This window comes from Carettochelys insculpta, chromosome 12 (genome assembly GCF_033958435.1).
Source record: "Carettochelys insculpta isolate YL-2023 chromosome 12, ASM3395843v1, whole genome shotgun sequence".
Taxonomy (NCBI): Eukaryota; Metazoa; Chordata; order Testudines; family Carettochelyidae; genus Carettochelys; species Carettochelys insculpta.
This window is the reverse complement of record NC_134148.1, coordinates 25,764,766-25,776,873: the sequence shown is the minus strand read 5'-3', so window position 1 is coordinate 25,776,873 and position 12,108 is coordinate 25,764,766. Positions and strand designations below refer to the sequence as shown.

The window sequence follows — 12,108 nt, the reverse complement described above, 5'->3', positions numbered from 1 at the left end:
ATTACAACTGTAAAATCCAGATATGTAATACCATGAATTTAAATTAAGCCATTTCATTTTGTGTGGGTTTTTAATATAGTCTCTTAATAGCAAAACAGCAAAATAAAACAATAATTTTAAATCCTGCTCTTTTAAACATTGTGTTTCTCTTCTTCTCTTGCAGAAAACAGTGCCTGTGGATTTTTCATTTAACCCACTAGCTGATAGAAAATTTCAGTTTTATGATCACACGCTCATGGAATCCATTAAACTAGGAGACCCAATGGTGTATGAATTCTTTAGGGTGCTTTCCCTCTGCCATACAGTCATGCCCGAAGAAAAGAGTTCAGGTAAACTTCTGAAAAACTTAAGTTATAAAGCAAGTAATTCTAATTATTTGTTTCTGATGGTACTTTTCTCACTTAAAAAGCATAGGACAAGACCAAATTTTTAAAGGAAGGTGTGAGTCAAAAGTGAGCCATAAAAATGTGGGTGAAGTATTTGGGCATAATGTTGGGTAGTTCTGAGCACAAATAAAGTAATTGCATATGCAAGTGTCAGCTGCATGAGAAATTAACTGATTTTTATGTTCTCTGACACATTCAAATACCTTTACATTCTTGAAATTGTCCAATTTCCACATATGACTACCAGGCAGATCTTCATTAGCCTTTACGAAGTCTTCCCACAAAAGAGAAAGGAGCGTGATTATTCCATCTGTTTTCAGTATTGCATACAATTATTTATTTTTGGAGTGTGATGGCACCTCAGTTACCTGTCCCATAGATGGGCATGCTATCACAGCATTTACAAGTAGTTAATGGACTTTATCCACTATTTATCACAGAAATAACTGACACTTGATTTTTAAGTTCTGTTTCTTCTTTGAGTGCTTGCTAATGTCCATTCCACATTAGGTAACAGAGAGTAAGCCGTGCTAGTCTAGATACTATCAAAACAAAAAGCAGTCAAGTAGCACTTTAAAGACTAGCAAAATAGTTTATTAGGTGAGCTTTCGTGGGACAGACCCACATTAGGTGTGTGTGATTGTCATGTATACTGGTACCAGAAGCTTTTTCATCAGCAGTATCCAGAGGAAGTCCAGCTGTGGAACCCTCTGGAGTGGTGCCCACGTAGCATAGTATAAGGGGCACTGCCAGTTTACCCCACCCTCAGTTCCATCTTGCAACTAGTGATGGTGCATGGAATTGCTGTGGCTTCAGCCAGTCTTATTCTCAATTCATTCTCTGCAAATGTAGTTTTTCCAGGTGCATATATTTTTCTTACCTAGTGCCCTTGGCGTTGTAGTTTAGCATTAGTTTATAGTGTTATAGCGGTCCTGGATGGGACTGCTACCTGGGGATGGGACATGTCCTGATCCCCAGGCTTCAAACTTTGTGAATTGTTCAAGCATCCTGTGCTTAATCATGACACAATATTTGCCGGAGGTGTTTAGGGGCATATTAGCAACAAGTGATGCATTTGCAAGTCTTTTAAGCCCCAGAAATAGATCTTGACCTCAGGGCACTCCCAATGGAGTCAACATTAAACCTGGCAAGGGAGCAGTGGTTGGACTAGCGTTAGTGCAGGTTGCCAATAATGTTCCCTCTAAACTTTTCCATCCATGTGCGGATTTTTTCCATCCATGTGTGGAATACATTTTTATGTGCATTGAGGCATGTGTGAATGCAAAACACCAATAGAAATAAACAACCTAGCTGTGGTCACTCTGCTAGTGAGCTGGATGGCATTGGATCTCTCCTGAGCAGCTGCACAAGCACATATCTTACAGGGAACATTGCTCATCAACTCCATATGAGAGTCAGACCCCATTTGAAACCTTTCCCATACCAAGCTGATTATGGTGGGAAGTGATGACGGCCTTTAGCATTTAGAGATGTCATGGACCCCAGATGCCTTGCAGGCACCACAGGACATGTTGACTTTGCTGGTGTTAGCAGCACTGACCCAAGGGGTGTTAAGTCCCTGAGGTATTGCTCACATTGGGGTCCTTTTGGGTTTCTTTACCCCAGACGACCCTGCATCTCCAAGCCTGCAGCATCACTCTTGGAACCATTTCAGTGACTGTTACTGTTCTTCAAAGTCACACTGGCTCCCTTCATGCAGGTCCTCCTGGTCTCAGAGGTCCTTTGTTCACAGAACTCACTCTAGCTCTTGGTCCTGCTCTGTGTTCTGGCACTGGGTGAGCAGAGGGAGATGTCAATTGCCCAGTTTTCTGTTGCTGACCTGATCATCCCCAAGAGCCCCTGAGGTCCTGTGACACGGACTTGTTCTGTTCAGATGGATTCTGGAGGAGATGCAGTGCTCAGCACTGTGTGGGAGGAAATCATACGCCATTGCTGAACAGTGAGGCTGCAGACTCAGAAGTTTGCAGCAAGCAGGATTCTCTGCCACCGAGACAAGCATTGATTTTTCAACAGTGCCAGTCCCACCTTTGACCCTGCAACTCTCCATGTGTCTGCTGGGAGTTCTCTAATATCTTTGCAATCCTATGGAAATTCACTCAACTTTTCCAGGCTGCCTGGCTGGTTTCTGAGGCCTTGGAATTCTGATCTCCCAAGAAGGTGCAGGTTCCTGAGGAAGAAATCCCCCAAACTCAGAAGGCTCTAGAGGGCCAACTGGTTGTCCCACAGGAAAAAGGGGAAGAACTTGGGGCACCAGCCTCATCCTTGAATTCCCCTTGCCTGGTGCTAGAAGATGACATGAAGGAGCACCATGAACTCAGAAAAAGGGTTACCTCGAACCTGCGGCTCCATATGGAGTAGTTCGAGGAGCCAGCAAATGCTCTCTTTGATGTTCTGAGCCCCACAGTGCCTGCCAGGGTTACCTTGCCCCTGCAGGAAGGGGTTCTGCAGTCACCAGTGCCCTCTGGCAAACTCCCTCATCCTTGCTCCCTGTTTCTTAAAGGTTGAATGGAAATACTTTGTGACCTCAAAAGGCCGTGACTATCTTTATACCCACCCAGCCACTAGCTCCCTAGTGGTAGAGGTGGTCAACCAGTGGAAGAAGTGGGGGAAGCAGAGGGATGCCAAAGAACAGAGACTCCAAGAGACTGGATTCGTTCAGGTGAAAGATTTTTTTCAGCCTCTAGCTTGCCATTGAGGGTGGTGAATCACAAAGCCCTCCTTTGCTGCTACAATTTTAATATGATCAGGGCCAAATGTGAGGACTTACTTAGTGAAGGTTCCAGGAAGGAGTGCAAGGCAGTCCTGGAACAGGGCCTGGCGACTTCTAGGTAGCCTTGGATGCAGCGGACTCTGTGGCACACACCATGGCATCAGCCATATCTGGGCATCAGTCTTCCTGACTGTTCCTTTCCAGCCTACCAGTTGAGGCTCAGTAGTCTATATGAGATATTCCTTTTGAGCTACATCTACACGTGAAGCCTACATCGAAGTAGCCTATTTCGATGTGGAGACATCGAAATAGGCTATTTCGATGAATAACGTCTACACGTCCTCCAGGGCTGGCAACGTCGATGTTCAACATCGACATTGCACAGCACCACATCGAAATACGCCCTGCTAGGGAACGTCTACACGCCAAAGTAGCACACATCGAAATAAGGGTGCCAGGCACAGCTGCAGACAGGGTCACAGGGCAGACTCAACAGCAAGCCACTCCCTTAAAGGGCCCCTCCCAGACACACTTGCACTAAACAGCACAAGATCCACAGAGCCGACAACTGGTTGCAGACCCTGTGCATGCAGCACGGACCCCCAGCTGCAGCAGCAGCAGCAGCAGCCAGAAGCCCTGGGCTAAGGGCTGCTGCCCACGGTGACCATAGAGCCCCGCAGGGGCTGGAGAGAGGGCGTCTCTCAACCACTCAGCTGATGGCCGCCATGGAGGACCCCGCAATTTCGATGTTGCGGGACGCGCAACGACTACATGTTCCCTACTTCGACGTTGAACGTCGAAGTAGGGCACTATTCCCATCCCCTCATGGGGTTAGCGACTTCGACGTCTCACCGCCTAACGTCGATGTTAACATCGAAATAGCGCCCAACACGTGTAGCCGTGATGGGAGCTATTTCAAAGTTAGTGCCGCTACTTCGAAGTAGCATGCACATGTAGACACGGCTTTGATGTTTATGCTCTGTTTGCAGAGCAAACAGACAGAAAATTACATGGGCTTAAAGATTCCTGCACCTTCCTAAAGAACCTGGGCTGTACATTTCTGGCCCTGCCTGTGAAAGGTTCCTGTTGCAATGCTATCTGTGTCAAGGGAGCAACTCATGTCAGGAGCCACCTGAAGAGAAAAGTCCAATGTGATGTTGTGAGCCTGAAAATTATGCACTCTGGAGCTTCTGGTTAACAAAAAAAAAAAATGTCCAAATTAATTCCCATTCAAATGATAGAATTTATCAGATAGGTTCTTGATTTGAAACAAACAAAGGCATTCCTGCCACTGGAACCCTGTCTGACCACATTGTGGAAGTTTCTGTGTTTTCCCCTGATGGCAGCCAGGGGTGTGCTTTCACCTACTTGGTCACATGGTACCATAAATATATGTGGTCTCCCACACCAGGCTTCATGTATGACCCCACAGCAGTGCCTGGCTTCAGCTTATTCTGAGTACATGGATCACCTGGAAAAGATCATCACCATTTCCTTGCTGGTACTTACCTGTGATGGTGGGCGGTGTGACAAAGTCCTGAGCTACTCCTTGAGACTTGCTGCATCCCTTTTGCTCTACCTCCCAGTTTTCCCAGGGTTGGGGCACAGTCTAGTGAGCCCTCCTCCTACTCCTTCTGAGCTGCCGGGAGGGTGTGGGCAGTCTGGGGGGAACCCAGACCCCTTCCACTTGATCCGGGTTCCAGCCTAGGGACCCTAGGTAGTTGCTGCTGGAGGAGCTGTCTCCCGCAGCCCAACAAGAGTCGTCCCTGGACCACTTCTGCACACACTTTCCCCAGTACCTTCTACTGGTACTGTACATTCCTCTTGCAGGCTCTCCTCTGCAGTTCTTTCCTCCTTCCTGGTCTGTCCCCTTTCTTCTTCCACATCCTTACCTGCAAGAAACCTTTTAAAGGGTTCCATGGTCCTTAGTGGGTTGCAGGTGGCTGATTAACCTCAGGTGCTGGATTAGCCTGCTGCTGCTGCAAGCTGATCCTGTATGAGTCTTAGTCCCTGGGAAACATAAAGGCACTGACCCAACTGCCCACATACTTGCTCTCCATAAGTTACTATAGTGTGCTGTGGCGCCCCACAGCAGGTTGTGGAATTCCATTTGTCAACCCCCAACCCTCCATCTAGCTGGTTTTGGATGCCTTGGACCTCAGCTGGGGAATGCACATCAGTGATCTCCAGACCCAGGAGATGGGGGTCTTCAGAGGAAATGACTTTTACATATAAACATCAGTGAACTCAGAGCAGTCCACTGGGCATGCATGGTCTTCTTTCCTCACCAGCTGGGCCAAGTGATAAAGGATCTCACAGACAACATAGCCACAATGTTGTACAGCAGCAGGCAAGGGAGGAAGATTTGTTGGGTGGTTGACAAGCTGCACTCCATCTCTGGGACTTCTGCATCAACCACAAAAGCCACCTGGAAGCTTGCCATCTCCCCGGAGTCAAGATTTCACTGGCGGATTAGCTTAGTAGGGACTTTGCCTCACACCATGAGTCATCATTTCAGTCTGAGGTAATCTTCATGATATTCCAGAGGTGGAGAACTCCCCAAGCAGGCCTATTTGCCACAAGACAAAAGAGAAAGTTTCATTTGTTTTGCTCCCCACGGGGCCTGTGCCAGGGTTCCCTTTCTGATGTTCTCCACCTATTGTGGTCCAAAGGTCTGATGTATGCATTCTTGATGATCTCGCTCATCAACCAGGTCCTAGTGAGGATCAAGAGAGCCAAAGCACAAATTATACTGGCCAGGCCAGCACTGGTTCAGGAGGTGCGTGAACATAGCAATGGGGTGTCCCTGGCCTCTTCCAACCATCTGGATCTTCTGTAGCAGCTCAGGAACAAGGGTCTAGTGGATTCTCCCATCAGAGTGCATTTCACAGCTATCTGCACATTTCCCTGATGATCCAGGGTCAGGCATGACATGGCAGTCAGATACCTGAGGGATCTCAAGAGGCTTTACCCACAGGTGCAGCCCCATCCCACAATGAGACATCAGTCTGATACACTCCAGGCTTATTGGCCTGCCCTTTCAGCCTACTTGTCCTAGAAGGTAGTTTTCCTAGTGGTGTTGATGTCAGTGAGCTGCGTCTTAGAGGTCAAAGCCTTGACCTTGGAAATACCCTAAACAGGTATTTTACAAGGTTCAACTGTGACTCCACCACCCTTGCTGCCAAAGGTAATAAAACAAAGCAGCAGAAATGTAGCACCTTAAAGACTTCTTCAGTCCCATGAAAGCTCATCACCAAATAAATCATTTTCTTAGTCTTTGAAGTGCTACATTTCTGCTGCTTTGTTTTGTTGACGTACAGACTAACGTGGCTACCTCTCTGTTACTGCCAAAGGTAATGTCTTCCTTCCATGTGAACCAGGACATATTTCTGCCTGTATTCTGTCCCAAGCCACACAGGATGGTGGAGAAAAGATGTCTGTGTGCCCTGGCTGTCCGGAGGGCGTTGGCTATTTACATGGAGTTTACCAAGCCTTCCAGCAAATTGACCCAGCTTTTTCCACAAATTGACCCAGCTGTTCATAGCTATAGTGGATAGGATGAGTGGCCTTCCAGTTTCCCTGCTGAGGATTTCCAACTAGATCACCTCTTGCATAAGGGCCTGTTATGAACTGTCAAGGTCCTACTTCCACTAGTTGTCAAAGCCTATTCCCATAGTGCATGTCTTGTTCAAGGACATCTGTAGAGGTTTGACTGGGTCTTCTGTTCACATGTTCATGTCTTATTATGCATTGCTCAGCATCCAGATACAATGCTTGGTTTGGCAGAGTTGTGCTACAATATATACAGCAATAAACTCCTACCCATTTCCATAGGTACAGCTTGGAGTCAATTTGGAATGGACATGAGCTATCACCCAAAGAAAATACAGCTGCCTGTTCCATAAGTGGTGTTCTTTGAGATGTATTGTTCATGTTCATTCCACAACCTGATCTCCTTCTTCACTGTCAGAATTTCCGGCAAGAAGGAAACAATGGTGGTGGGGAGATGGTGGTACCCTTTATAGGAAACCATGTAGGCACCACTCCAGTGGGTGCAAGAGCTGGTCCCCCATGGATACTACCAAGGTAAAAGCTTCTGGCACCAGTGCATGTGGTGAGTTCATGAGCAATGGTGGAATGGACAAGAGCAACACATGCTGAAGGACAACACCCGACGGAACAAGTAACTGCCTTTTCTAAGTTGTGGGACAATGATCCTGTCCGCCTCCCAAGGAGTGGGTCTGTAAAGGAGAATTTTTTATTTTTACCTAATCAGATTCTGTTCATTTGTGTTGCTGTTGTGGTGTGTTTAAAAGGAAATGGACCATATCATAATGATTAACTGAGATGTAACACATTTTGGCTAGTACTTATGCATAACTGTTTTGAGACATGATCTCATAACCTGTAATTATCTTGCTATGTTTTGTTCTGATGCTTGGTTTTTTCAACTTCAAACAGCACAAAAATCTTTAATTCATAGTAAAAAAAAAAAAAAGCCCTTTGTGTTGATTTTGAAGTTGATTGAAATTGATGGGAGTACTTGGCTACAGAAATGTCAGGGACTTTGTGTCAGAAACTATTGAGTAATTCTAAACACTTCCAGTTCATTAGGAAGTAAGTATCCAGTTAGTGCTAACTCATTGAGCACTGCAAACTACCTTTCCATTTTTTCAAAAGTTGAAGAGATGGGTCAGGAGGTCTCTGTTTTTAAAATATCCTCTATTTGCTCACAGTCTCTATCCATTCATAAGTTCAGTTCAGAGAATAGTGGATTATTGCGGGAATGTTTATACCAGCAATGTGACTTGAACTGGAGATTTCAAGCAGGCTCAGTGGGTATTTTAGTCTTGATGTCCATTTAATTCGTGTCTTCATTCAGACCGCTGACAACGTGTCATTTACGTTTAGGACTTGGACCAAGACCATTTACATTTAGGACTTGGACCAAGGCCAACTACATGTAGGCCCCATAAGCATGTGCAAATTGCTAATGACTTTGTCACTGCAGTCTAAAGTTGAATTAAAGCAGTGACTCAGAGGTGGAAAATTTTATTTATTTTCAGTCCTTTTGCTTCAGCGTGTAGGGTCAGTCAGTATATTTCATTGTTTGTATTATTGTTCATTGGGTGTTTTTTAATTTTTTTAACAGGTCAAGGTTGCAAAATCCCAAAAAATTAATGGATAATTTCCATGCGAATTCCATAAATGTGAAGAAGGAGAATCCAAAAATCTGTCTCCTCGATCACTTATTATAGGGCTTAGTTTCCCACTTAAAGAAGTTTTCAATCTCTTTGTTTTGTACATAGATATAGTGTATCATTCCAAAATTTGCAATATATATTTTGTGTGTAAAAATCAATTTTCTCAGGATTTTCACCCAAATCTGTAACTGAATGAAAATTAATTTTAAAAATGAGATCTTTAGAAAATTTTTCTTCATTATTTGACCTTTTTCATAACCCTTTTGCCAATAAATGGTTGGCTTGTGATTGATCTGGCTTTTGGTATATTTATTGTACTTGGAAAAATTAACAAAAACTTGTAAATGGCTGGCATAGTATCATTCACACTTTCCACATATTTAAACCTCATTGCCAGCTAACTTTGAATGTAAGTTGGAAGAAATTCATTTGTTGTTAGGAAAATAATCATTAACAACTTTGCTTAAGATAGTTCCATAGAAATTTTTATTTTTAATGGTTAGAATATGAACTGCACATTTGTGTATGAAGTTCTACACTGCATTGTGCAAGTTTATTTACAGAAAGAGCTTTATGATTTCCACAGCCTTTATTCATTATGGAACAGTTTGAAGTGCACTGTGGTCTCCATTTTTCCCAGCAGGTGACAGTGTTTATACTGGTGACAAAAGGTGAATTGCATTTAAATTTAAATCCATTGGATTTTTTTAATTAATAAGAGAGCAAGTACAGGATGTTCTAGTTTCTATGCAACGGGTTTTCATTTTACTAGAATGACACAATTTCCTTTGTTAATCCTTTGTTTTTTGATTGTGCAAGAATAATTAGTGTTTATAAGATCCTCTCTAAAGATGTAAGTCAGGCACAGCAGAAGTGCTAAGTATTGTTGTTATTCGTGCTTACAGCAGTACTTTTATATATTTTGCTTTTGAGAGTGAACAAAATAAGACTGAGCTTCAGTGTCAGCTGTAACTATCCCACTTTCTCCTCTTTCATATATTCATAACTTTCTCAAAAAATTCTCTTTAGGCTTAATTTATTCCTGTATTATCTCAGTGCAAAGATTTGTTTTTGAGTCTTAGCCAAATTAGTTCAGCTACTTTCTACTTGATGAAATTTTTGTTGTACATCATTAAAAAATTGGGCATGCAAATAAATATTTCCTACAGATGTTTGTCCTTAAATTTACATCTCAATACTATTTTTTTTTTATGTTCAGTACAGCATGAAATATATAGAGTGTGCACTGAAGTTAAATTAAGACTCTTTTAGAAACTGTGGGACAAATTCTGCTCTCTGTAAATCTTGCGTATTTTCATAAAGTCCATGAAGACTTTGATGCTAGTGCAATGGGGAGAAGAATTAGACTCATTAATGTATTGAATTTCTTGACTTCTTGGTGTTGATTTCTCCGTGTTTTACCATTTCATTACACTTACTTTTGCCTTACTTTCAACTATAATTTTCTCTATTTTTATATAGTAATCTCAGGGATGAGACAGAATGAAAAAGGTTTTGTGTGTGTGTGGGTGTGGGGTGGCATCTGCACTAATTTTAAGTTCCTTTAGGAGATTATTTTGCTCACTTGTGTGCTAATTAACTGACTGGTTCTGAGTCTATTATGTGGCAGAGCTTCTGATGGGTTTTGTAGCGAAGACTAAACTTTGATTCAGAGGAAATTACTCTTTTTTATCTGTTTATTGGCTAGTTATCACACAGATTTCTTGACTTTTTCACAGAAGCCATTTTTAACCAAAAAAGGAAATTTTCATGTTTATTTACTGTATGGCAATGTATATGCTGTTCTCCCAGTATCTTTCTGCGTATCTTAGTACACATAGCTCCTTAACTCCAAGGTGGAGTACTCAGATATAGAAATGTGATAGATTAAAGTAACTATATGTGAAAAATGGGTCCAGTGTCCTTATCTTCATGTGCAAAATCTCATAGGTTAATACAAGTAGGACTCTGTCCAGCCCTAAATTCCTGTAAGGTTCCTGTGCCCTGTAAGACTAGCTCTGATGCATGCAGTGAAGCAAACTCAGATATGCTGAATATGCTCTTTAACATTTTACCTCAGAAGAAGGGAATTTTCAAATTATTTTAATGTAAAATTAGTTTCACCATCTAATGGTAATATTAAGTTCTTAATGGTAACTACTGTACAGCACTCTCAAGACTGAGTGGTTGAACAGACTTTCTCTAAAAATCTGACTCAGAAATTGTGCCCTGAATATTATCTTGTAGGCACCCAGTGAACAGAAATGGAACCCTCTGCCACTAAAATTTTCCTTACAAAACCTACACGGTTGTCTTACTTCCTTTTCTGGCTGTCACCCACAGGAAAGCCCTCCTGACTGACAGTAGCATTTATGACTCAGACAACAGGAGGCAAAATTTTAGTTTGCTTGCCATTTAGTTAAGGTTTGACATTGAACCCCATAGAATATTTTCATGGCTGATGCCACATCTTTATGTTGCACTGATGAAGCATGAAAGATACCCAAACACACACATTTTGAGATGTGATGAATTGGTCCCAGAGAAAAGACTTTACCCAGGTTTGTGACAGAATGTTTTCCTGCTTTTTTCCCTTCTGCCAGTGCCTAAGGATCACTGCAGACAGTACAGCTCCCCCCTTCAGCCATGAATTACTGTTCAGTACTGCTGTTCTTTAATGTACTAGAGGTGAAGCTATTAATTCAGGGCTCAGGACTCTGTTACTTACAGTGTTTGGGATTTTTTTTTTCTTGTAGGTGAATTGATTTACCAGGCGCAGTCACCAGATGAAGGTGCTCTGGTAACCGCTGCCAGAAACTTTGGGTTTATCTTTAAGTCTCGGACCCCAGATACCATCACTGTGGAAGAAATGGGCAAACTTGTTACATACCAGCTCTTAGCAATTTTGGATTTTAACAATATCAGGAAAAGGATGTCTGTTATAGGTACAGCATGTAGCTTTCTCTTTGTTTCTTTCAAGCATGTTGTTTGTAAGACATGAACATCTACAGCAAGTTTTTAGCTATCAGTGAGAACTCTAACCTGCCGACTGTCAAGGGAGACATTTTAGTCTCCTGGTTAGAAAAGGGAAGGAAGTGGAGACCCTAGATGTCACTTCCTTCTCTGCCACATACTCATAGTTCTTTGGTATCATTTAGACTGTGCCTTTCTTTATCTGTAATATGGGATTATGATACTTCTTAGTCTAGTAAAACACTTTGGGGGAAAAAATCAGGCATATAAGAGGCTACTGACAAAGTGGGGATTTTGCTGGCAGAACCAAGTTTACACTGCTTTTTTTCTGCCAGCAGCAGCCTCTGCTGGTGAATGAATATGCAAATAAGTACCCATTTGCATGTTCAAGACTGCCTATTTTCATACTGCTGCCAGCAGTTCAGGTCAGTGTAACTGTAGCCTTAGAGCTTGTGACTGGCAACTATAGGGACCTACACCTGGAGTTTTACATAGCTGTTAACATCGATCAACGTGCTTTACAGTATCAGCAACTGAATAATAGAAATATTAAATATATCTCAAAAAGTTTCAATTGTTTTTTAAAAAAACCATACAACAAAGTTGGTTTTGGAACATAATAGAACAAAGTTCCCTAAGCAGGTTAAGTTTGCAAAGACATGATTAAGCTGTTGCCTTTCAAAAGCAAGCATTTGAGAACATTTACCAGTTTCCCCTTGTACTTACAATTGAACTATTTGTTAAAATGTTATAGTGTCTGTTAAATGCCGACTTTCAGTTTCAGATGAAATTAGAAAATGTAAGGAGAAGGAAC

The 12,108-nt window shown here is 42.5% G+C and overlaps 1 protein-coding gene across 1 annotated transcript in view; it reads left to right on the top strand.

The window, feature by feature from the left end:
- Nucleotides 1-12,108, top strand: part of ATP8B4 (ATPase phospholipid transporting 8B4 (putative)) — a 154,015-nt gene that overhangs the window by 98,643 nt on the left and 43,264 nt on the right. The window contains exons 15-16 of the mRNA XM_075007201.1: nucleotides 164-329; nucleotides 11,078-11,266. Coding sequence (XP_074863302.1) covers nucleotides 164-329; nucleotides 11,078-11,266 — 355 coding nt within the window. The remainder of the gene's footprint in view (nucleotides 1-163; nucleotides 330-11,077; nucleotides 11,267-12,108) is intronic.